Genomic DNA, 21,138 nt, shown 5'->3' on the forward strand with positions numbered 1-21,138 from the left:
TGGGGGTCGGGGACAAGGCACAAGAGCTCTTCACAAAGGGGAAAGCAGACCTCCTGTTTGGCCTGAGAAGGAATTTTCTAATAGCTTTTGCTGTTTAGGGAAAGGGCTGCCGTGGAGGCAGGGAGCTCCCTGCACTAGACAGCCTGGGAAGCACAGAGAAGGTTCCAGGAAGCCTGGATAGAGGCCCATGTCTTGGGTGCCCACGGGTCTCAGGAGAAAGGGAAGGATGGTCTGGGAATCTTGTTACAGAGGTGACCGTGTGATTGAACACACTCTTCTTGTGCGAGGGGGTCTTCAGCCCCTCCTCCTGGGCAAGAAGCTGAAGGTCTGCTTCCTTCTTATTCTTTGCCCTACGCAGTCTTCCTGCCAACACCAGAGCAGAGGGCTCTGCCATTGCGCCTCTCCCACAGGCGCTGTCCCAGCTGCCAAGGGTTCTTGTGTCCTCTGTGTCCGCAAGCTGGGTTCCTAGGACCTCCTGGCTGCGGTATTTAACCAGGCAGTCTCCTAACAGAGCCGAGCCCAGGGAGCAGGGGCCCCACCCGATGTGCTCTCCTCTTCCCACCAGCTCCCCCTTCCCTCTTGCTCTGGACCGCAAGGTCTCTCTGCTCCACTGAACCCTTGCTGCACTGGGAGCCGGCTGTGTCCCAGAGTGATTTCTGGGCTGAGGACAGATCCCCAAGGGTTCCCTAGAGAGATGTTTGTGTGCAGTCACCTGTAGGAGCAGATACACACACCACACAGAGGCAAGGTCAAAAACACACCCCGACAGTCACAAGCAGTCACCCTTCCAGCCTACACTCTGACACCCTTACTGTTAATTCACACGTGGTGTCACATAGACGTAATCTGATGCAATTGTCGATGCGTGTCAATACCCTGTGACTGTTTAACACATATCTACCCACAGCCCTGCTTGACACACGTGCACCCTCCCTCTACACCACACACACACACACACACACACACACACACACACACACACGCACACCTCTTTATGGTTACCTTTTACTCGGCAGTTCCCAGGAGCCACGAGCTGGCAGTAGCCTAGGACTCTCCGTGGCTTGCATCACGGCGGGTCAGTACTGCTATCATCATTCCCCAGCCCCAAAGCCCGGCCCCAATGTCTTTCTTTCTTTTTTTTTTTTTGCCTTTTCTAGGGCTGCTCCCGCGGCATATGGAGGTTCCCAGGCTAGGGGTCGAATAGAAGCTACAGCTGCCAGCCTATGCCACAGCCACAGCAACACCAGATCCAAGCGGCGTCTGCAACCTACACCACAGCTCACCACAATACCAGATCCTTAACCCACTGAGTAAAGCCAGGGATCTGTGTCCTCACAGATATAGTCAGGTTTGTTACAGCTGATCCACGACGGGAACTCCCCAGTGTATTTCTTGACTAAGCACCACGGCCTCCCTGTGCCTGCAACGTCCCTGATGGAGCAGGCAATCCGCTGGAGGCTCTGGCCTCTTGGTTCATTGCTCACTGGCCTCCCCCAACAACAACCATGAGAAATAAGTCTTACCCTCCCCACCTTTCAAATGGGGAAATCCAGGCTTCCAGAAGGCAGTTCTTCTCTCTTTAAGCCTATGCTACTGTAGTTGCAGGGCCTGGCCACCTCTTGCTGTCTGTCTGCCACACATACACAGTTTCTGGCTTTGGGAAACAGACCTTGGCTGTCACCAAAACCCTGTGACTTCTCTCTAGTGGGCTATCTCAGGAGGTCACTCCTCGGGCTAGCTTTAGGGACCCAGGCAGGAGAGCTGGGGGGCGGGGGTGTCTGTGTGTGGGGGTTGCATGCACAGGGCTGAGTTCTGAGTGACAAGTGCTAATTGCAGCCACAAAGGCAACACAGTGCTGGAGTAGGACACAGGAGGCTTTAATGAGATACAACTTCTCTGCTTTCCCGCAGTGTAATTCAATTAGCAGCCAGGGAAACCTAATTTCTTCTTACAAAGAGGGGTGCAGTGGGAGATTCTCTGGGGACTTGGGGACATGGAGGGGCTCAGCTTAAGGGCATCAAGGAGACCCAAGTAGGTGAGATGTCCCTTAATACCCAGCTCCTCCCGACACAGCCCCTTTAGGTGGGGAGGGTGGGCTCTTCCCTGGGGTCCTGTGGAAGGTTCTGGGGTGAGCTGGGCCAGTCTCATTCACAGCTTTACAATCCCAGTGCCAGTATAGTGCCAGCCCCGCACATGGCCAAGCTGGGGCAAACCCTGGTAGAAGGCAAAGGGGCTTCCTGATGACTCCCAGGGCCCTTCCCTGACACCCCATGTCACTGCAGTTACCCCTCCTCTGGGCATCAAGCGTCCCTGCAGGGCATGTGTCACACTGCCCTGGCCTTGTCTCTGACGTGAGACTCCAGGATAGAAGCATTCCTGTTCAGGACTGAGCATGTGTTTGTGGAAAGAAGCCAGGCTCCCACGCACTGGGTGCCTCTCCTGCTCTCCCCACCCGCCCTGGTTACCCCGGGGGCAGCCTGCCTGGTCCAGTTAGACTCACTCTAGCGCAGCGAGGAGCCTTGCTGGGCCCCTGGCGCTCAGGCCATGGCCTTACAGCCCTGCAGGATTCCCAGATTTCTGCCTCCTGGATCTGAGGGGGCCTTATAGGCAGAGCCATAGAAAGGCACCGGCCACCTCGGACCCACCCCCGCCCTCGTTCCAGGGCCCTCCTGGGGCAGCAAGGCGAGGGGAGAGGAAATCGATTTCAGAAACAAGACAGTTGTCAGAATCTGATGCAACCGGTTCCCGTCTGTGAAATTACTCGAAGGCCGGCTCCTGTCACCCCCAGGTCCTGCCCGGACCAGCTGCTATTTACATTTTAATTTGATGTGAGAGGCTGATAGATTTTTAAAACACTACGAGACAGCTCTGCTTCCTCACTCACCCCCAGCATCCACAGACTTTCTGACTAGCCCCTGGGCTTGGGGATGGAGTCCTAGGGCCCCGAGACCCTGGCATGGGGTTTATAAACTGCATCTTCTTGAAAGTGGCCCTTCCCTTGCCCCTCCAGCTCCCCGTTCTCTGGGGTCCCACCCAGAAGCTGGGGTGGGCTGCTCCTTGCAGTCTGCAGAGCACTGGAGCATCCTTTATCAGGAGCTTCATTCTGTTAAGGAGGTGGCCTGGGGGCTTTTAGTCCCCAGAGTACCGGTGAGGAAAAGGAGGCTCAGAGAGGCTAAGTTGTTTGTCTGAAGTCACACAGCTGGTCAGTGGCAGGAAGACAGAGCCCCAAATCCCTGACAATTCACCCACACCCTTTCCTCTGGTTCCATCCAGCCTTCTCCCTCTGCCCAGCGGATCCTTCTCCCATCTTGGGCTTTGTCCCCGGAGTGGGAAACTGGGCGGGAATGACCGGGCAGGGGTGGGGATGCAGAAGGAGGAGGCTGAGAACTGGAGCAGGGCTGGACCAGTGGGGCCAGGAGGCCAGTCCAGGGCGGGCTGGGGCTGGGGCTAGGGCTGGGGCAGGAGTTGACTGGGGAGGCGGGGGGGGGGGGGGAGTGTGAATCGGGCCTTCTTTGCCTCTGTCCCCCTCCCTCTCTTCTGCCTGGTGATTGGAGCTCAGCCTGTGTTTCTGACAGTCCCCGCGTCACCAGGGAGGGAAGACTCTGTCCCAAATACCCGAGGGAGAGGAGCAGTGCGTGTGGGGAGGAGGATGTGGAAGGAAGAGCAGGGGAAAGCCACCAGCTGTTGTTCGAGGCCCGATCAAATGTGAAAGGGGTGGAATGCTGCATCCCAGAAGGAAGCTTGGGGCACTTCTTAACCCCATTCGTGGGCGTGAGGATATAGTAATTCTCGGAGTTTACGTTCCCGGGGGCTTCCTATGTGCTGGGCACTACTCTGCATGGCTTTACATGAATTCACTCATTTTATCCTCACAATAACCTTATTTTCAATCCTAGTTTATAGACATGGAAGCCGAGGCTCAGAGAAATAAATTGTCCAAGGCTAGCCAGTGACAGAGCTGGGATCCAGGGCACCTGTGCTTTGACCCATGATGTGACACTGGTTAGGGAAGGGCAGTGGTGGGGGCAGAGTGGGGGTGCACAGAGCTCAGCTTCCCTGAAGAGAAATGCAGCCAGATCTGGGGCAAAGCCGACTGGCCTGGGAACCTGGACACCAAGGGGTTAGGGCTGCTCTGCTTTTCTAGGTGGGTGGCTTGGGGGAGGGGGTTGAGACACTTCTCACAGGGTCTGAGGGAAGGTACCCCTCCTCTGCCACCCCCCACTGTAGTGGATGCCCCTCTGGTCCTTCCACTGCCTCAGGCAGGATAGTCTCAAAGCCAATAAGGTTGGAAGAAGGGCAGCAAAGGCGCAGTATTCTTCACCGACCCGAGGAGGGAACTTGACTGCCTGAGGAAGTCCTTCTGAGAGTCTAGCTGAGATCTCTCTAGGAGTCTTGTAGAGCTACTTGCTAAAAAGGAAGCTCTCTCCGGCGTGCTAACATGCTTTTCTGGATGGCCTCCTCCTTGCCTTTTGGAAGAGGCTTTTCCAGGGGACAGCCCATGCCCCGAAGGTTCTAGAGAGCTTTGCACACCCACCTAGCCAGGGAGAAGGGAGCCTCTTGGCTCAGAGGCTTTCATCTCCTTTTGTTTCTGAAAGGATTACACGCACTCACTCGAGGTGGGCTCCCCCACCGCCCCCCCAACCCCACCCCCAAAGGCTGTGTCTCTGCTCCTTGTTAACAAGATCTTGACAAGAACCGCAGCCCTGCTTGGCGGTGTGAGATAAGCTGCCACAAAGGGGCATTGTTGGCACATGGGGTGGTCGGCCCCGGGGCGGGGCAGGGCGGGTGGGAGAAGTTCTTTGCACTCAGCCCTGGCAGCCGCTCCAGGCTTCCCCTGGGAAGGGCTGGTGGGGGGGGGGGGAGGGTGCCTTCTGGTGCCTGCTTTGTTTTTTTCCTTCTTAAAGAGCCAGGGCCTAGCGTTGTTAATTTGATTGCATCCACTTCGGCTTCTTGTCTCCCCTGATTAGCCAAGCTCCACCTGAAGCATGAGATTAATTCAAATTGCATGGAAGCAATCAGCCTCGGCTCTGAGAGCTGGCAGGGAGGTGCTGGGGGAGCTGGGGGCCCAGGGACCCTAGCGGTCCACTGCCCCTGAACTTGGGGAGCTGGACTGGCAAACAGTGTGTGTGTGTGAAGGGGGGGGGGCAGGTGATGGAGAACGGTGGGGCCTTTGAGATGTGGGCTGCAGCCCTGTTTCTGTTGTACGGTGGGCCCAGCTGGGACCCTCAATCTCACCTGGCCCTGCTTTCTCCAACTGTGAAATGGATCAGTCAGTCCCTCTCCTGGCTGCTTGCCAAGAAGAACAAGTGCAGGGCCGGGGGTGGGGTGGGGGTGGGAGGGTGGGGAGGTGGCGGGGGGGGGGGGGAAGAGTAGAATTCTCCTGGGAGGGTGGGACCTGTCTCCCCTGCCTCTAGTCTTCTACTCTCCCCAGAATATCAGAAAAATGATGGTCATAATGAAAATAGCCAATGTTTATAGAATGCTTATTATGGGTCATGCACCCTGGTTAATGCTTTACATGGATTATTTTATTAAATCCACCCCCTGCCAACCTTAGGATGTGGGAAGTATTTTTATTCCAGTCTTAGAGATGAGAGAACACTCAACTCAGAAGTGACCCTAAACATCGGAATCCTTTTGGAGACAAAAGGAGACGACGCCCTCTTTCTTTAATTACTAGGAAGGTAGTGTTTCAGGGTCAATTCTGCGAACACCCTAGAGCTGGGGTCAGCAAACGTTTCCTGCAAAGGACTGAATAGTACTTCTCTCAGGTTTTGCTGGCCGTAGGTCTCTATTTCAAAGACCAACTCTGTGGATGAAGCGTGAAAGAAGCCAAGGACAATAGACTATGAAGACTGGGCGTGGCTGGGCTCCAGCAAAACAGGCATCTGGCCAGATACGGTCCAAGGCCCAGCTTGTGACCCAGTTGCTCTGGGTTTATTGCACAGGAGAGATTGGGCTTGCCAACTCTGGACCAAGAGGGAGTTTTGGTTAGGAGGCTGGTTGCATGCAGACAAGGGCGGGATGCTAGAAAGGAGAGCACTTCAGCTTCCAGAGTTCTGGAAAGCATGCCGTTATGGATAATAAATCACTGAGCTTGGGGATTGCTGTGCATCTGAATTGCCTCCCCTCAAAAGACATGTCAAGTCCTAGAGGCTGGTACCTGTGCATGTGAGCTTATTTGGAGATGGGGTCTGTGAAGATGCAGTAAGATGAATGCTGCTGGAGGAGGATGGGCCCCTAGTCCGGGATGATTGGTGCCCTGATGAGAGAGGAGGGGAGGTGGGTGTGTGAGGATGCACAGGGAGAATGCCATGTGAGCTGGAGGCAGGGCCGGGAGTGACGCCTGTACAATCCGAGGGATGCCAACGATAGCTGGCAGCCACCAGAAGAGGCAAGAGAAACTTGTTCCCTTAGTTCCTGCCAAGAGAGACCAGCCCTGCTGGCACCTTGATTTGGGATTTCTGGCCTCTCAGAACCACGAAAGAATACAATTCTGTTCTTCTAAGCCACCCAGTTTGTGGCACTTTGTTGCAGGGGTCCTAGGAAACTACTACAAGGTTCCAGTGGGTGACAGATGCCCAGGAAGACAGCCGCAACCTGTCCCCATGGAGCTGGAGGGGGCTTCCTGAGGACGGAGGTTGTGAGCTTTGCTCTTCCTGCTCTGTGAGGAGGCCACCCGGTGATGCCCCAGCACCATGGGCAGGAGTGTGCCCGGGCCACCTACCCGGCCCGCACCTCCCACCCCAGCACCTGGCCCTGAGACGGGCACTCCATGACCACAGCCTAACGAATGGACAGTGGCAGGCTGGGCAGGAGTAACATGAGCAGGAGAAAACGTTCCTCAGAACCGCAGTTTTGCCAGGGCTTAAGTCCCTGTAGGTGGGAACCTGGGGTCCTGAGGCTGGGCAGGGATGGGGAGGCAGCCTGGGCTTCTGGGGGAAGCCCACCAGACTCATCCTTTCTGGCCCAGGAAAGGACAGCTGTTAGTGGTACAGTACCTTGTAAGTCACCTCAGTGAGGTGGGGGCTGTAGGGTCCTTGGGTCCAGCACGCTGCTCTGGGTAGGAATCCTGGTGGAAAGTCAGCCAGTGCCCGGCTTCCCCAGGCACCCCAGCCGCCACCTTGACATGGCCAAAGCAAGCGTGCCATAGCACCCCTCCCACCCACCCCATTTGTATTGGTGGCAGCATCATGCTAATCCTCAGCCTCTAGCCCTTGACTCTCCCAGGTCCTTTTGGCCAGTCCATCATCCTAGGAGGCACCTGTTCCTTCTCAACGACACTTAGGCTCCCTGTTTCTCTCCATTCACTGCTCAAGATCCGAGTATCACCACCAGACCTGGATGCCACGCATGCTCCATCCCCCAGCCCTGCCAGCAGACGCCCTCATTGCTGCCACTTCCCATGGTGTCATGGCTCCTGCTGTGCCCTCCCCCTGCCTGCCCTCCTTTCTCCCCTTCGCCTATCCAAGCACTACCTGTTCCTAAGGCTCCACCCAAGTCCCATGCCTCCAGAAAGCTCTGTCTGACCTCATCTGTCCACACTGGCTTTCACTTTCTCAAACCCAACCCTGGCACGTGTAGCACCAGACCTTTTAGTGTGGGATCTCCTGATGGTTAGTTCCAGCTTCCTCACTAATTTAAAGCCCCCTAAGGGCAGGGATGGTGACTTAAACTTCTTTCTCTCTTTCAGACTGGACACCAAGCTGGGCACGCAGGGGGCTTCGGGAAGTACATGGCTGTGGCTTGACTGATCCAGCAATTTATCTACCCCAACCATTCAGAGGGGCTTTGACTGTGCCTGAGGGTGCAGTTCTGGGCTCTCTGCTTAGGGCAGGGTCTGGAGGCTCTAATTTAGCTCTTGGCCTGTCTTCATTTTCTTTCTATTTTTTTTTTTTTTTGGCCGCACCTACAGTTTCTGGGCCAGGGATCGAACCTACACCACAGCAGTGACCCAAGCCACTGCAGGGACAACACTGGGTCCTTAACCCACTGAGCCACCAGGGAACTCCTGTCTGCATTTTCTTATCTAGTCAACTGTGGCACCTGGGGACAACCCTGGCTTCCTTGTGTCTCAAAATCACTGGCACCTTTTCCTTGGTTGGTAAGTATGATGAGTGTAATTTTGTCATTAATATCCAGACCCGCTGGAGCTGAAAGCAGGGCAAACCCTGGATGATACCTTGGAGCTCAGATCCATCTGGAAGCCCTTCTCTGCTCACGGTCACTGGGACTGACCTAGAGGCTGAGGGTGCAATGGTGGTGATGTGCTTTGTGCCACCACTGCCAAAGCCTCTAAGGACATAAGAGCCCAGATGAGAGCTTGGGACAGGCTCTTTCTCTCTTTTTTTTGGCTGTGGCATGAAGTGGCCTGATGTGGGATCTCAGTTCCCAGAACCCGGGCTGCTGTGGCCAAATGTGGAATCCTAATCCCTAGACCACCAGGGAACTCCCCCAAACTGAGAATGGAGGTTGCATAGGCAGGTTTATTCCTCTCATCCCTTCATTAAAATCTCTCCTGCTCTCAGGGGACCTGGCTTGTTGTGATGATGACGGGGGTTGGGGGTAGGAGCTGGGCGGGGGGATGGTTTCCCATGGAGACTGTTTTTTCTTAAAACCTTGGTACAAAGTCCCTTCAAGGGCTAAGTTTGAATTGTGACATAGCTTTGCTCCAATGTTGGCCTCTGGAGGTCAGTACAATCTCCATGGTTCTTGGTTTCAGACTTAGTTTTTTCCATGAAACCCTGAATCACCAAAGGCACCAGCTTCAGCTAGGCAGGTTCTGGTGCTGAGAAGATGGGCCCTGCCAGGTCTCCATTGGCAAAGTGGAATGTCGCCCACTTGTTGAGCTCTGTTAGTATCTTAGGAGCTGAGGGAAAGGTGCAAAAGACTGTGACTTTGCTGGGCCTCTCAGAGCCTCTGTTTCCCCGTGTGTGCTGAGAGGGGCTTAGGAATCTGAGTGTAGACGTCCCTGTCTACGCATCCCACTCTCTCTTGACACCCTGCAAACAGCCACCCCTCAGGTCTCAAGGTCACACTGGTGGCAGTGTCCTTGGCTAGACAGACTGGGGAAGATGCCCTAACAAGCCCTAGAAATTGGCTCAGGGCATCTGGGCAGGGAATTCCCGGGGAAAGGGAGCTGTGGGCTCTGGGCCGCAGGTCATGCATGGTCTTGCCCTGTGGGAAGGGTGGGGGTTGAGGAGGGCAGAAGAGGACCCCCAGAGTAGGAGCCCCAGTCACTGGGTCTGAGGGAGGTGCTGCTTCTGCCCGACATGGAGGGGTTTCCTTTGGGCAAATTTGAAATCAGGACCATCTCAGGTCCTGGGATTCACAGTTGTCATTGCAAGCTTCCGCATCCTGACCTCTGCCCCAGTGGCCCACTGCTGGCAGGTGACCCAGGCCCCAGGCTTTTGTCCACCAGGGTGAACCCCCTTCCTCCAATCCCACTGGGCTCCTCCTCTCCTCCCTCTTGAAATCTGTGACTCTGCAGTTGCCTATGTGCTCTGGAGGGCTCCTGGATCTGGCTTTAATTGGTCTGACATTTTGCTAAACAAACAAATCAAAACTCAGACCAAACAAAGAGCCCTTATGGGTTTAATTGGCCTTGGGCTTTGCCTTGGCTGCATCGCTGGAGCCATCACAAGGCAGAGGAGAGTCTGGGGAACGTGACAGGACCTGTCTAATCAGGTAACCTGGGGCACCAGGGGGCTGCCGAGTCCCAGACAGTGGTGGCATCAAACACAGCCAGCCCCTTGCACCCCGGGCTAAGCGGCCTGCCTTGGTACCTGCCTCAGGGTGAAGCATTCTCTTTGGAGATGCTTATTTTTGTCCCCCGTGTGTCAATGGGAGGGGGATTGCCTCCTCTTCCTTTTGGACATTATCTCCCTTTTTTATTTTACATTTTAAAAGGGAGATAAAAAGTAGCTCTGCAGATGTAGTATTTTCTTAATTACCTTTCTTTTTCTTTCTTCTTCTTTTTTTTTTTTTTGTCTTTTTGCCTTTTCTAGGGCCGCTCCTGCGGCATATGGAGGTTCCCAGGCTAGGGGTCTAATCGGAGCTGTAGCTGCCAGCCTACACCAGAGCCACAGCAACTCAGGATCCGAGCCGCATCTGCAACCTACACCACAGCTCACGGCAACGCCGGATCATCAACCCACTGGGCAAGGCCAGGGATCGAACCCGCCACCTCATGGTTCCTAGTTGGATTCGTTGACCACTGAGCCACGACGGGAACTCTCTACCTTTATTTTTCAACCAAGTTCTAGGAGGCGGTCTGAAAGGACCATGAACACAGCTAGACTCAGCCTGTCTGAGCTGGCACACACCTGGGGATTAGCTATGACTAGATTCTAGTCCAGGCCTCTGACTGTACAGATGAGGAAACTGAGGCCCAGAGAGGGGAAGGGATGGCTCGAAGTTACGAAGCCCGTGAGTCACGGAGCTGGGACTGGCATCTGGTCATTTGTCTCTTAGTCTGTGCTCTCTCTACCAAACCATGAGCCCACAGACGCAAGTTTCCTGTCTCAACTAGGACTGTATCACCCCACGATCTTGGTCTAATACCTTCCCTTCCCCGGGAAGGAACTATTGCCTGCCAACCTCAGGCAAGGTGTGAGCTTCGGAAACTGTCAAGTGCTGTGCTGTGCAAGTGGAAGGGCGGTGCTCACGGGCTCAGCACCACTCACTCCCTGGGACTCAGGGCCTGGATGGTTGCCAATAAGGGTGTCCAGGCATCAGGAGAGCTTTTTGCTTTCCCCAGCAAACTCCTAGAAATCTGGGGCCTCGAGGAAAGGTTCTAGATGGCAATTCTCCAAGAGCCAGCTCTGGAATCCCGATCCCCCCCAGACCCCTGGGCTCCTGGAACTCTGCTTTGGTGCTTGATATGGAGTCAACACTGCACGGAAAGAAAACATTTAGCTTCCACAGCCCACGAACACCTCACACGTGTTTTCCCGTCCATCCTCCCCTACTCTCCCCCCGTCACCCCAAGTTTCCACCTCATTCGATGGTGTGCATGAACTTGCCTGCCTCCCCGCTCTTGCTTCACTTTCCTTCATCCTAGAATGACCTTTGCTCCTATTGGTTCTTGAGAGTCCTTCTCAGCCTTCAAGTCCTACTGAGCCATCACGGCTTTTGTGGAACTTTTCTGGACATGCCATTATTGGTCCCCCAAATTAAAATGGATCACTCCATCCCAGGTTCTCTCTCTATCACCTTGTTTGTAGCCTTTTAAGGCACTTATTGCTTTGTGTATTATAGTTCTATGGGGGTGTGTGTCTATATCTCTGCAAGACTCTAAATTCCGAGAAGAGCAGCTCCACTTTACCCATCACTAGATTTTTCAGCACCGAAAACTAAGGATTGCTAGTGACTATTGAATGTGTCTTGGGTGCCAAGTACTGTGTTAATCGTGGTAAGTGTGTGCCTCACTTGAATCTTACCAATGAGTGAAAACGCACTACAGTTCCAAGCTTACAGGGGAGGAAAGTGGGGCTTACAGAGATGGTCATTCAAGATCCCACAGCTATCAGCTGACAGAGCTGGGATGTGAACTCCGGATCTGCCTGGTTCTTAAAGCTGTGCTCTTAGCCACAGAGGTTTGTGGTCTTTTTAGTGAGCCCCCAGTAAGCAGCTGTTACCATCGGAACCCCTCAGGGTCAATGGTGTGGACACTTGCTAAGAGGGGCCGACTACCAACGTCCAGTTTGACACCTGAATGCTTTTTACGATGTGTGTCCCTTTGATACATTTAATTTCTTACTTCTCCTTGGCGAAAGTGGGGATTTAGGTCACACGAGCGTGAAGTCTGACAAGGTGGAGCCATATTGCGTCATCTGAGTGTTGGAGGCACCGGGGAAAGCCGTGAAATCGGCTTTGTAAACAGCAGGTCTGTCCAGAGCTGGCTCTGAGGTGGGTGGGGGTGTCTGAGATGGACCGAGGGATGACTAGCAAGGGCTCCACGCAGGCAAGCCCATCAGTGGCCCACGTGCCCAGCTGCTGCAGGTCCTTCCCCATCTGCTGCCCTTTGGGGACATAGCAGAGGTGGAGGGAGACTGAGGAGGGAAAGGGCAGAGTGGGCAGTGGGGGAGGACGTGCAAGAGGAGAAGCTGTGGGCGGGTCCCCTGGGGCAGGACCTGCACCAAAGCAGCAGGAGGCAGAACATGTTCCCAGAAGTCAGGAGCACCCGGCCCTGCCACCTCGCGCTGTCACACACATTGTCATAGGAGCCTGTCCTGGAAGCCAGATTCTGTGTGGAATGATCCAGGCTGTTACAGAACAGCAGTCAGACCCTCCAACCCCAGGCAGAGGCCCTGGCCACACTCAGCCCTCCGCGCTGACTGCCCTCAGGTCTTAAATCCCTCCAGTCTTGCCTCCTCCCCTCCTGCTGGCATTTGGAGGGGCACAGGAGACTCTAGCATGGCTGGCAGGTTGCTGGGGAGAGCGAGGCTAGAATGGAAGGCGGTGTTTGTGACAGAGAAGGTGTGAGGAAAGGGCCGCCTGAGGGTTTGGAGCCCACGAGTGTGCAGAGGGTGTTGAGGGGCGCACAGCTGGGAAGCGGCCTGTAGGGGAGGGCTCTGTGAGGCATGGGGGCAGGGGGCTGGGTAAGAAGCAAGGAGAGACTGTGTCACAGGCAGCAGATGAGGGGCTACATGACCTGGAGGGGTCTGTGAGACGGGGCAGATGGAGGCAAGGCATGTGTGGATGCCTGACTAAGGAAGGAAACAGAGCAAAGTGATAAGGTGGCTCAAATGGGGTGGGGGAGGATGGAGGGGACAAGGTCCAGATTCTGCCTATACGTGATGACAAGCAGCACGGAGTTCCTGTCATCCCTTGAGATGAGGGGCCAGAGGTTAACGCCACTGTGAGTGCGTGTGCACGTGTGTGCATGTGTGATTTCATGTGCCACGTGTACATGAGGCTGTCCCGGATTTGCAAAATGTGCTTTCGTAGCTGCTGCCTGGGCTGTGAAGTAAGGATGGCACAGAAAAATGTAGGTCCAGAGGAGGGGAAACGACCAGCCCAGGAGCCCCCAGGACATCAGGGACAGCATGATATGAACTGGGTCACCTCACCCGCAGCGCACCTCCTATATACTGTGTCATCACCCACACCCACATCATGGTCCCAGAGAAACCGCGGGCCATAAAGGCACAGCCATGCTTGCCCAGTGGAATGTGGAATGCCCTAACTTAGAGAAAAAGAGCAAAGATAGGAGGGGGGGGAAAAAAAGCCTGATCGTTTGGGTACTTTCCTTCTGCTGACAGTGGGGAGATAAGGATCAAATATGAAGGAAGGAGACTTCTACGAGGTGCCTGCTATTCCTCTCGCGGCACGCAGGCAGAATTAGCAAAGTTCTCCCCGGCTGAGGGATGTAGATTGATTGCCTGGTTTTATTAAGGACAAAGTGCTTTTTGATAGTACGAGGGAAGCAGCTCCCCAGGGCGGGGATTCCAGCGCTCAGAGCGCCCTGAGCATCGATCCATCGCCGGGGCTTCCCTGTCTTGTGCTGAGCTGAACATGGGTTTGGCAAGCGATAAAGAAGCTATGATTCTTAAAGGCGGGGACTCCGCGGAGATGCTGGGCAGACCGCACACTGGGCACTGCTTTCAGCAGCCTTTCCTACATGTACCCTGGAGGGTCTCTCTCCTGCTAAAAGGCTAAACTGGCGCTTAAATCTCTGATGACCTATTGCGTGCCAGTTACCATACTAGTTGCATTGTGCATGTCATCTGACTTTTGATACAAAACCTAGCAAGTAAGGCACTCTCATGACTCTCATTTTGTGTATCAGGAAAATGAGAGACAGGGGTTGAGGAGACCCATAGAGGTCACAGTAATTATGACATGGTACCCAGATTCTCGGTTGGCTTGGAGAGATGCTCAAAGTCAGGCTCATTGCCGTTCTCTGTGGCCCATGGTCATAACAAAGGGCCACACGCCGTCCTGACATGGTTCCTGGGCACCCACTACATAGACCCTTAAGAGCATAAAGAGACAGGCTCACCCAGGAGGAATGTCTGTGTGTGACTTAACGGACCTCAGGGAGATTCTAGACTTTCAAGGCCATTGATGCTGGCTCTGGGTCTGGGGATTTAGAAACCAGAGCTATGGCACCAAATTGCCAGGAGTTTTATGGCTCTTTGGGCTTTTTTTGAAGCTTCTTCCTCTGTCTATGATCCGTTCCTGGGTTTTTCACAATTTTGTGAGATGATCGGGCTGGGAATGAACCTCTAGCCCAGGTGAAGAAGGGAACCTAAAGATGTGAAGTCACTGGCCCAAAGGCAGGATGCTCATCAGGCGGACCTGGAACCGGAACCCAGGTGTTCTGCCCCTAAGCCTTTCTCCTACATCACGTACACTGTCTCCTCTTTCTAAGCCACAAACAGGTTACACACAAGCAGGTGGACATCAAATAATAGAAATAAATGGTTTGCTATGACTATTCAGATGGAATTGCCAACCCACGGAGCAAAACAAGTGGACGGTCACGTGACCCTTTGGCACAGCAAATCATGAGCTAATCGCGACCGGAGTGGAGTGAGCTGGTCATTCAGAGTGAGGCCATGGTTTTAGAGGAGGGTGCATTGGAGGTTCCCCAGCCCACCTCTGTCTAGGAATCCTTCCTGCCTCCCCTTCATGGAAGGAACAATGGGAACCGAGGGGGGAGGCCAAGTGAGTGCAGAGCTGGGCCTTGGCCTAGGATCCGGGGGTGCTGGGAGGGCCACATGGGGTCCAGACTTACTCTTAACAGTGAGGAACATGGACTTGCTGATGTCAGTGCCCACGCCGTTGCTGGCCTGGCAGAGGTAGTAGCCGATGTCCTCTTCCAGGACGTGGCGGATCAGTAGCGAGCTGTTGGGCAGGATCTGGATGCGGCCCGTGAGGGGCACGGGGTGGTACTGCTGGGGGTTCCCACTCCCTGAAAGGAGGCAGCAGTTAGGAGGCCTGGTGTCTAGGCCAGGGAGGAGGCTGGGGTGGACTGGAGTACCCCAAGGAATGTCCCTGATCCCCTTCTCATGCCCAGCTAGGGCCATGCTGTAATATCCCCGAAGTCCTGGGAGCCCACATAGTTCCTGCTTCCTGGGAGACAGGAAAGACCCTCCCAGAGGTGTGACCATGCCCCAGACCTGAGGTATGGAGATGGAGGTGGGGACCTCAACTGAGCCCTCAAATGGCAGTTGCCTGGTCTTGGCAGTTAGGCCTGGGGAGAAGCCAGCCATCCTCTAAGGTGGGCTTTGGATACCCCCCATCCCTCCAGAATCAGTCATGGAGATGAGAGGGGATAAGAGGTTGGCATTGGGCTTAGTCAGGTACCAGATGCTTTCTTGGGATGCAGTTGGGTTGCAAGAAGGACCAAGATCCCAGAGTAGGTTTGCTCAGTGGGAAGCAAAAGTCAATGAGCTCTGGGAGCCGAGGATGGGGTAGGAAGAATTAGGGAGGGGTAGGGAAAGTAGATTACAGTGAGTTCTAGGGCTGGAGTGGGGAGAGGAGAGGTCAATCTATGGGGATGACAGGGAATTTGGAATTAGCAAGATAGCTGTTCCTGATCCATGGACCCTTGAGGGTGGCTAGGGATGACCTCCAGTTCAGATATAGCCTGGGGGTCCCTTAGTGGTCAGAACCCAGGGCTGGGCATGGTGTGTAGAGACCAGGCCCAAGTCTCATTAGCATCCACCCCTTCCCCTTGTTGGCCATAATCAGAGATGCTGGCTGGCCAGGGGCTTACCCTTGGCATGCTTCCACATGACCTTGGGTGGGGGATAGCCATCCACCGAGCAGTTGAGCACACCAGCCTTGCCATAGATGCCATCCTGGTTGTTGGGCTGCACCACGAATCGAGGGGGCACTGCAGAAAGAAGGAAGGCAGGGGAGGAACAGGTCATCTTGATCTCTTACAGGTTTTCTGGGCCTTTGGGCACCTTCTGTTCAACATCAGCCCTGCCTGGACCACTATACAGTTGGGAGCAGGCACCGCTGAAACCCAGGATGTTGAGAGGTTTTGCCAGTGGTATCGGGCTGGGAATTGGCAATTCAGAGGGCCAGTTCTGACTTCACCATTGGTCTGAGGCGGTGTTTTCCCCTCTCAGGGCCTCGGTTTCCTGGCTTGGAGAGTTAAGAAGCTTGAACCTCTTGATCTTTAAGGCCCCTGGTGGAGCCAACTTTCCCTGGATCCATGATTCAAGCTCAAAATCTACAGAGACCGTCTTTTTTTGTTTGCTTTGTTTTGTTTTTTGCTTTTTAGGGCCACACTTGCGACATAGGGAGGTTCCCAGGCTAGGGGTTGCATCAGAGCTATAGCTGCTGGCCTACACCGCAGCCACACCAGCTCAGGAGCTGAGCCACATCTGTGACTTACACCACAGCTCATGGCAACACCGGATCTTTAACCCACTGAGCGAGGCCAGGGATCGAACCCACCTCCTCATGAATACCAGTCGGGCTTGTTAACTGCTGAGCCATGACGGGAACTCCCAGAGACGGTTTTAAGTAGCAGACAGAGCTGGACCCTTACTCCCCCCGGCTGCCAGCCTGTCTCCAGTTACCTCTCACGATGAGCTGGCGCTCTCTGCTCACGGTGGCCGCTGCGTTGCTGGCGATGCACGTGTAGTTGCCATTGTGCTTGAGGGAGACGCTGGAGATCTGCAGGGAGCTCATGAATTCCTTGCTCTCGATGGTCACGCCTGAGCCTGAGATGATCACCTGTCCGTCTTTCCTCCAGGTGATGCGGATGGGCATGTCCCCCGAAGACACCACGCAGGGGATATAGAGCAGCTGGCCGATGGAGGCAGGCGGGAACTCGAAGGGCTGGATGAGAGGGGGCACTGGGAGGGCAAGGGGAAGTGCTGCTGTCAGGCCCCCACTTGCCCCAGCCCGGCCAGCGGCGCGTCCGGCCGCCTTGCCTTCCAGTCCCTCCCAATCCTGGGGCGGGCTGCGAATAAAGTTCCCTGGGCCCGTTCTTCTCTACATGTAGAATCTTAGGGTGCCCTGTCATTGTCCCCTGGCTCCCCTCCCCCAGCCCACCCAGGCCTGGATCACTGTTTGGTTCAGGGCCTGGGCTGGCCTGCGTTAATCATGACCTTCAGATCTGCCTTGGAACTTAAATGGTGATGCCTCGTGTTTCGGAACTCTTGTCTGCTTGCTGACACACTGCTCAGCTCTTACCCAGACTTCCCCACTGTTCCTCTGTGCTCACTGTCTCATCCCAGAGCTGCATCTCCCTGCTGTCTGGGGGCCTGGGATGGAGAGTGATGATGTGCCCCAGAGGCCAAGGCGGTCCTCCATGCACACCCTATAGCTGCTCATCTAAAGCCAGGGTGCTGTACCCTGGTCTCCTCCTCCTGGTCCCATCACCCCTCCCAGCCCATTCCATTGCCATCACATGTTAGGACACACGAGAGGAAGGTCACACACTGGTAGTTTTAGCTGATCTATATACACAATCTTGCTGACTCCTCCCACCCATAATTACGACGTGAGTTTGTTCCCATTTCACAGATGCAAAAAACCGAGGTTCAGAGCAGAGAAGTAATTTGCCTTAGATCATCCAGCTTGTAAGAGGGGATGGTGGGATTTGAAACCTGATTGGTTCTTAAGTCCAAGCTCTCTTCCTTATGCTGCCTGGTTGCCTTTCTGAGAAATCCCCACGCCCAACCGGACCAGAGACCTTTCTGTCTCATAACTGAGCGCCCCTTGGGTGGCAGGAAAGAGCAGACAGGGAAGGAGCCCTGTCGTCTGTGAGACAACCAGTGGCTTAGACTCCCCTAGCTGAGTATCCCCCACACAGCCCCCTCCCCTCAGGAATTCAGCCCTCCCCCTCCTACTGCCCACATCTCAGCCCCTTGCGGGGGGGGTGCTGTCTGGAGCTGGAGCTGCAGAGGGAGGGATCCTCCTTTCTCAGCTCCGGCTAGAGCATCAGCCATTATCTTTATGATAACTCAATTAGGCCACGGTGACTTCCCCGGCAAGTGGGGGGGAGAAGAGAGAGAAGGAGACAGACAATTAGCTTAACAAGGACGAGCACCCAGTAGATGAGATCTCCTTTCTGCAGTCAAATAATTAAATTACAAGGCTGGCCACAGTCCTCCGGCCTTCTCCCAGGCACCAGCCCTACCCCTTCTTGGAAGCCTGCTACTCCCCCCACCCAGAGTGGCCACAGCGGGTGGTGGACCCTGAGGGGAAAAGGATGGGTGACATCATAAGCATGCTCAAGGCTCTCCCTGCACCCCAAGGGTTTTCAGGGCTCTGTAGGGAGCTGTGCCTGAGAAGTGGCTAGGTGTGGACAGGCTGAAACCCTTGGCAGCCCTTTGGAAGTGACGTTTAGGAGGGCTGTTGTCCCCATAACCTATAGGGTGGGAGCCATACTCCTCAGCAGGGCCCTTACCTGACCTTCTTAATGTCACCTCCCACCTCGCCCTTCACTCTGGCCCTGGGGGCGCATCAGTGCCCCAAGTATTCTGAGTGGTTTGCAGGGCCTTGGATATCTCAGACAGATTTCTCTGGAATCCTGACTCTAGCCATGGCCCAATGCTCATTGCTGCGATTTCCCAGAGAGTCCTCGTTGGATTCTATGGCTGCTCCCATCTCCCCCTTTTTGGGTTCTTAGAGCAGACTGAATTCTCTGGCCTCCTTGGACTTCTTTTTTTTTTTTTTTTTTAACATAGTAAGCATTGTTTCATGAGACTTTTGTGTCCTGACTTCTAACATCGTAGATGAGCTTTGCTTGTACGTAACATTTTTTCTTAAAAATACTCTTTTCTTCTTTTTCATTATGGTTTATTATAGGATATGGAATATAGTTCCCTGAGCCATATACAGTAGGATCTTATCGTTTATCCATCCTATATAGAATAGCCTACATCTGCTAACCCCAACCTCCCACTCCATCCCTCCTCCAAACCTCTCCCCCCACTTGGCAACCACAAGTCTGCTCTGTTCACTGTGCTCCTTAAATTTTTTTTTTTTTTTGGTCTTTTTACCTTTTTGCCTTTTTCTAGGGGCCGCTTCCCAGGGCATTTGGAGGTTCCCAGGCTAGGGGTCTAATCGGAGCTATAGCCACCGGCCTATGCCACAGCCACAGCAACATGGGATCCGAGCCACGTCTGTGACCTACACCATAGCTCATGGCAACGCCAGATCCTTAACCCACTGAGCAAGGCCAGGGATCGAACCCACAACCTCATGGTTCCTAGTCAGATTTGTTAACCACTGTGCCACGATGGGAACTCCTCCTTAAACTTTTTGATGGAATTATTGCAGAGACCCAGATTTGCAGTTTGTCTCCTTATGTTTAGGAGAACCAGTTCTGGTCCAGTTTCCCTTCTCACGAAGGACCAAAGCTAGAGCCCAGCAGGCCTCATGGGAAACTCCTCTTCATCCTTTCAGACCCTGTTCTGGTACCACCTCCTCTGTGAAGCCTGCCCTCCTCCTGCACAGCCCTGCAGCCCCAGGTTCACACCTCGATCATAGCCCTTGATCGAGGCCCTTATCATGGGGGTAACTATGTGCACGACCACTTTCCCTGTGTATCGGGGAGCTCCTGCAGGGCAGTAACTAGGACTAATTTACCTGGCAAATTGTGGGGGCCCAATAAACACTTGTCAGGTGAGCGAGTGAATAAATATATGTCTCCATATCATTTCCTGGGTTGACTTCAGAGTTTACCTATGAGGTGGGCAAGAGGTGAGGGAGAGCGCAGGATGGGGGTTCATCTAGAAAAAGAAGGAGCTCGACCCTGTTCTTCAAGATGCTGTATTTATGCTACAGAACTATGGAGATGGGGGCGTCTGTCTTGGTTCTTCCCGGAGGTCAGGCCTTTGCTATCCTAGCACCAGAGTAGGCTGCTTTGATTTAAGAGGCCCTGGGGAGACTCTTGGCAGTGACGGGGGCAGGAGGTGGGGTTGCAGAGGGGAATGTGAGCGGGCAAGGCCCTGGGAGGCCCTGCCTAGGCAGAAGAGGGTGGAGGAGGTGTGAGGTCTGGAGGGCCATGTCCCAGGGGTGGATGGTCAATCACTACATTTCCACTGGGGACAGAACAGGTGCAGAACAAGTGGAGATTGAAATTAGGCTGGAGGATTTAGCTCAGGCAGGGGAGATGGTCTCTCTCAGTAAAGAAGGGATTTAGATAATGGAACAAGTTACTAAGGCAGGTTAATTCATTAATTAACTAATTCATCTAATATTTATGAACTGCCTGCTCTGTGAAGGCATTATGCTCCATGTGGGCTGGGGAAAGTAGAAACATGCGTAAAATATGGATAGAACCTCCAGGAGCTTAGCAGGAGCTTAGCTCAGGAAGGTAAGACATTTCCCTCTGTGCTTATTGGACAAGCACCACCTGAATCGACAGATGCTGAACTCAGAACAGAGGGAGGTGTCATGTGGTTGGGTGACCGCAGCCGCATGGAGGAGGTGGCCTTTGGACTGAGAAGTAAAGGATACACATGCTTAAAAAAAAAAAAAATAAGGAGCGGAGTTCCCGTGGTGGTACAATGGGATCGGCAGCATCTTGGGAGCACTGGGATGCAGGTTCAATCCCTGGCCTGGCACAGTGAGTCAAGGAGCTGGTGGTGCTGCAGCTGAGGCTTAGGTCACAACCGTGGCTTGGATTGGATCCCTGGCCTGGGAACGCCATATGCTACAGGGAGGCCAAAGAAAGAAAAAAAAAAAAAAAAAAGGAGTGAGAGAGTGGGAAAAAGCTGAGCCAAGAGGCAGAGGCCAACCAGGGGTTGTCAGCCAGAAGGGTTGGGTTATTCAGGAATAACACTGATGGCAATATGAGCAGCCACTAAAGGAGAGAGTGGTGACATCCATCTTGGGGGCTAGACATTCACCTGGGCTGGCCAGACAAAGCACTGCTGTCCTTCGAGAGGCAGATGACCAGACAACCCCCAGAGGTCCAAGGCAGGCCCCTTGCTCCCCTCGCCCCTCCACTCTGCTGCAGTTTGATGGAGCAGGCATGGTTCAGTCTGGGGGACAAGCGTCCCCTTAGAAACTCCTTGGTGGGCATGGTAGAGGCCAGAACTGCTCACAGAATTCCTCGACTCCAGGCTGGCATGCTGACAACCACGTAACTCTAGGCACTGGAGGCCAGCCTGGAGGGAGAGGCCAGCCTAGGGATCCTGCCTCCCTCACAGTCTC

The 21,138-nt window shown here is 54.2% G+C and overlaps 1 protein-coding gene across 1 annotated transcript in view; it reads right to left on the reverse strand.

Moving 5' to 3' along the window:
* The window catches only part of DSCAML1 (DS cell adhesion molecule like 1), a 133,213-nt gene that overhangs the window by 61,055 nt on the left and 51,020 nt on the right, over positions 1-21,138 (reverse strand). The window contains exons 7-9 of the mRNA XM_047754357.1: positions 16,545-16,823; positions 15,728-15,847; positions 14,744-14,920 (exon numbers count right to left, since the gene is read on the reverse strand). Of these exons, the coding sequence (XP_047610313.1) occupies positions 14,744-14,920; positions 15,728-15,847; positions 16,545-16,823 (576 nt within the window). The remainder of the gene's footprint in view (positions 1-14,743; positions 14,921-15,727; positions 15,848-16,544; positions 16,824-21,138) is intronic.

The sequence above is a fragment of the Phacochoerus africanus genome, chromosome 11 (genome assembly GCF_016906955.1).
Source record: "Phacochoerus africanus isolate WHEZ1 chromosome 11, ROS_Pafr_v1, whole genome shotgun sequence".
Lineage (NCBI taxonomy): Eukaryota > Metazoa > Chordata > Mammalia > Artiodactyla > Suidae > Phacochoerus > Phacochoerus africanus.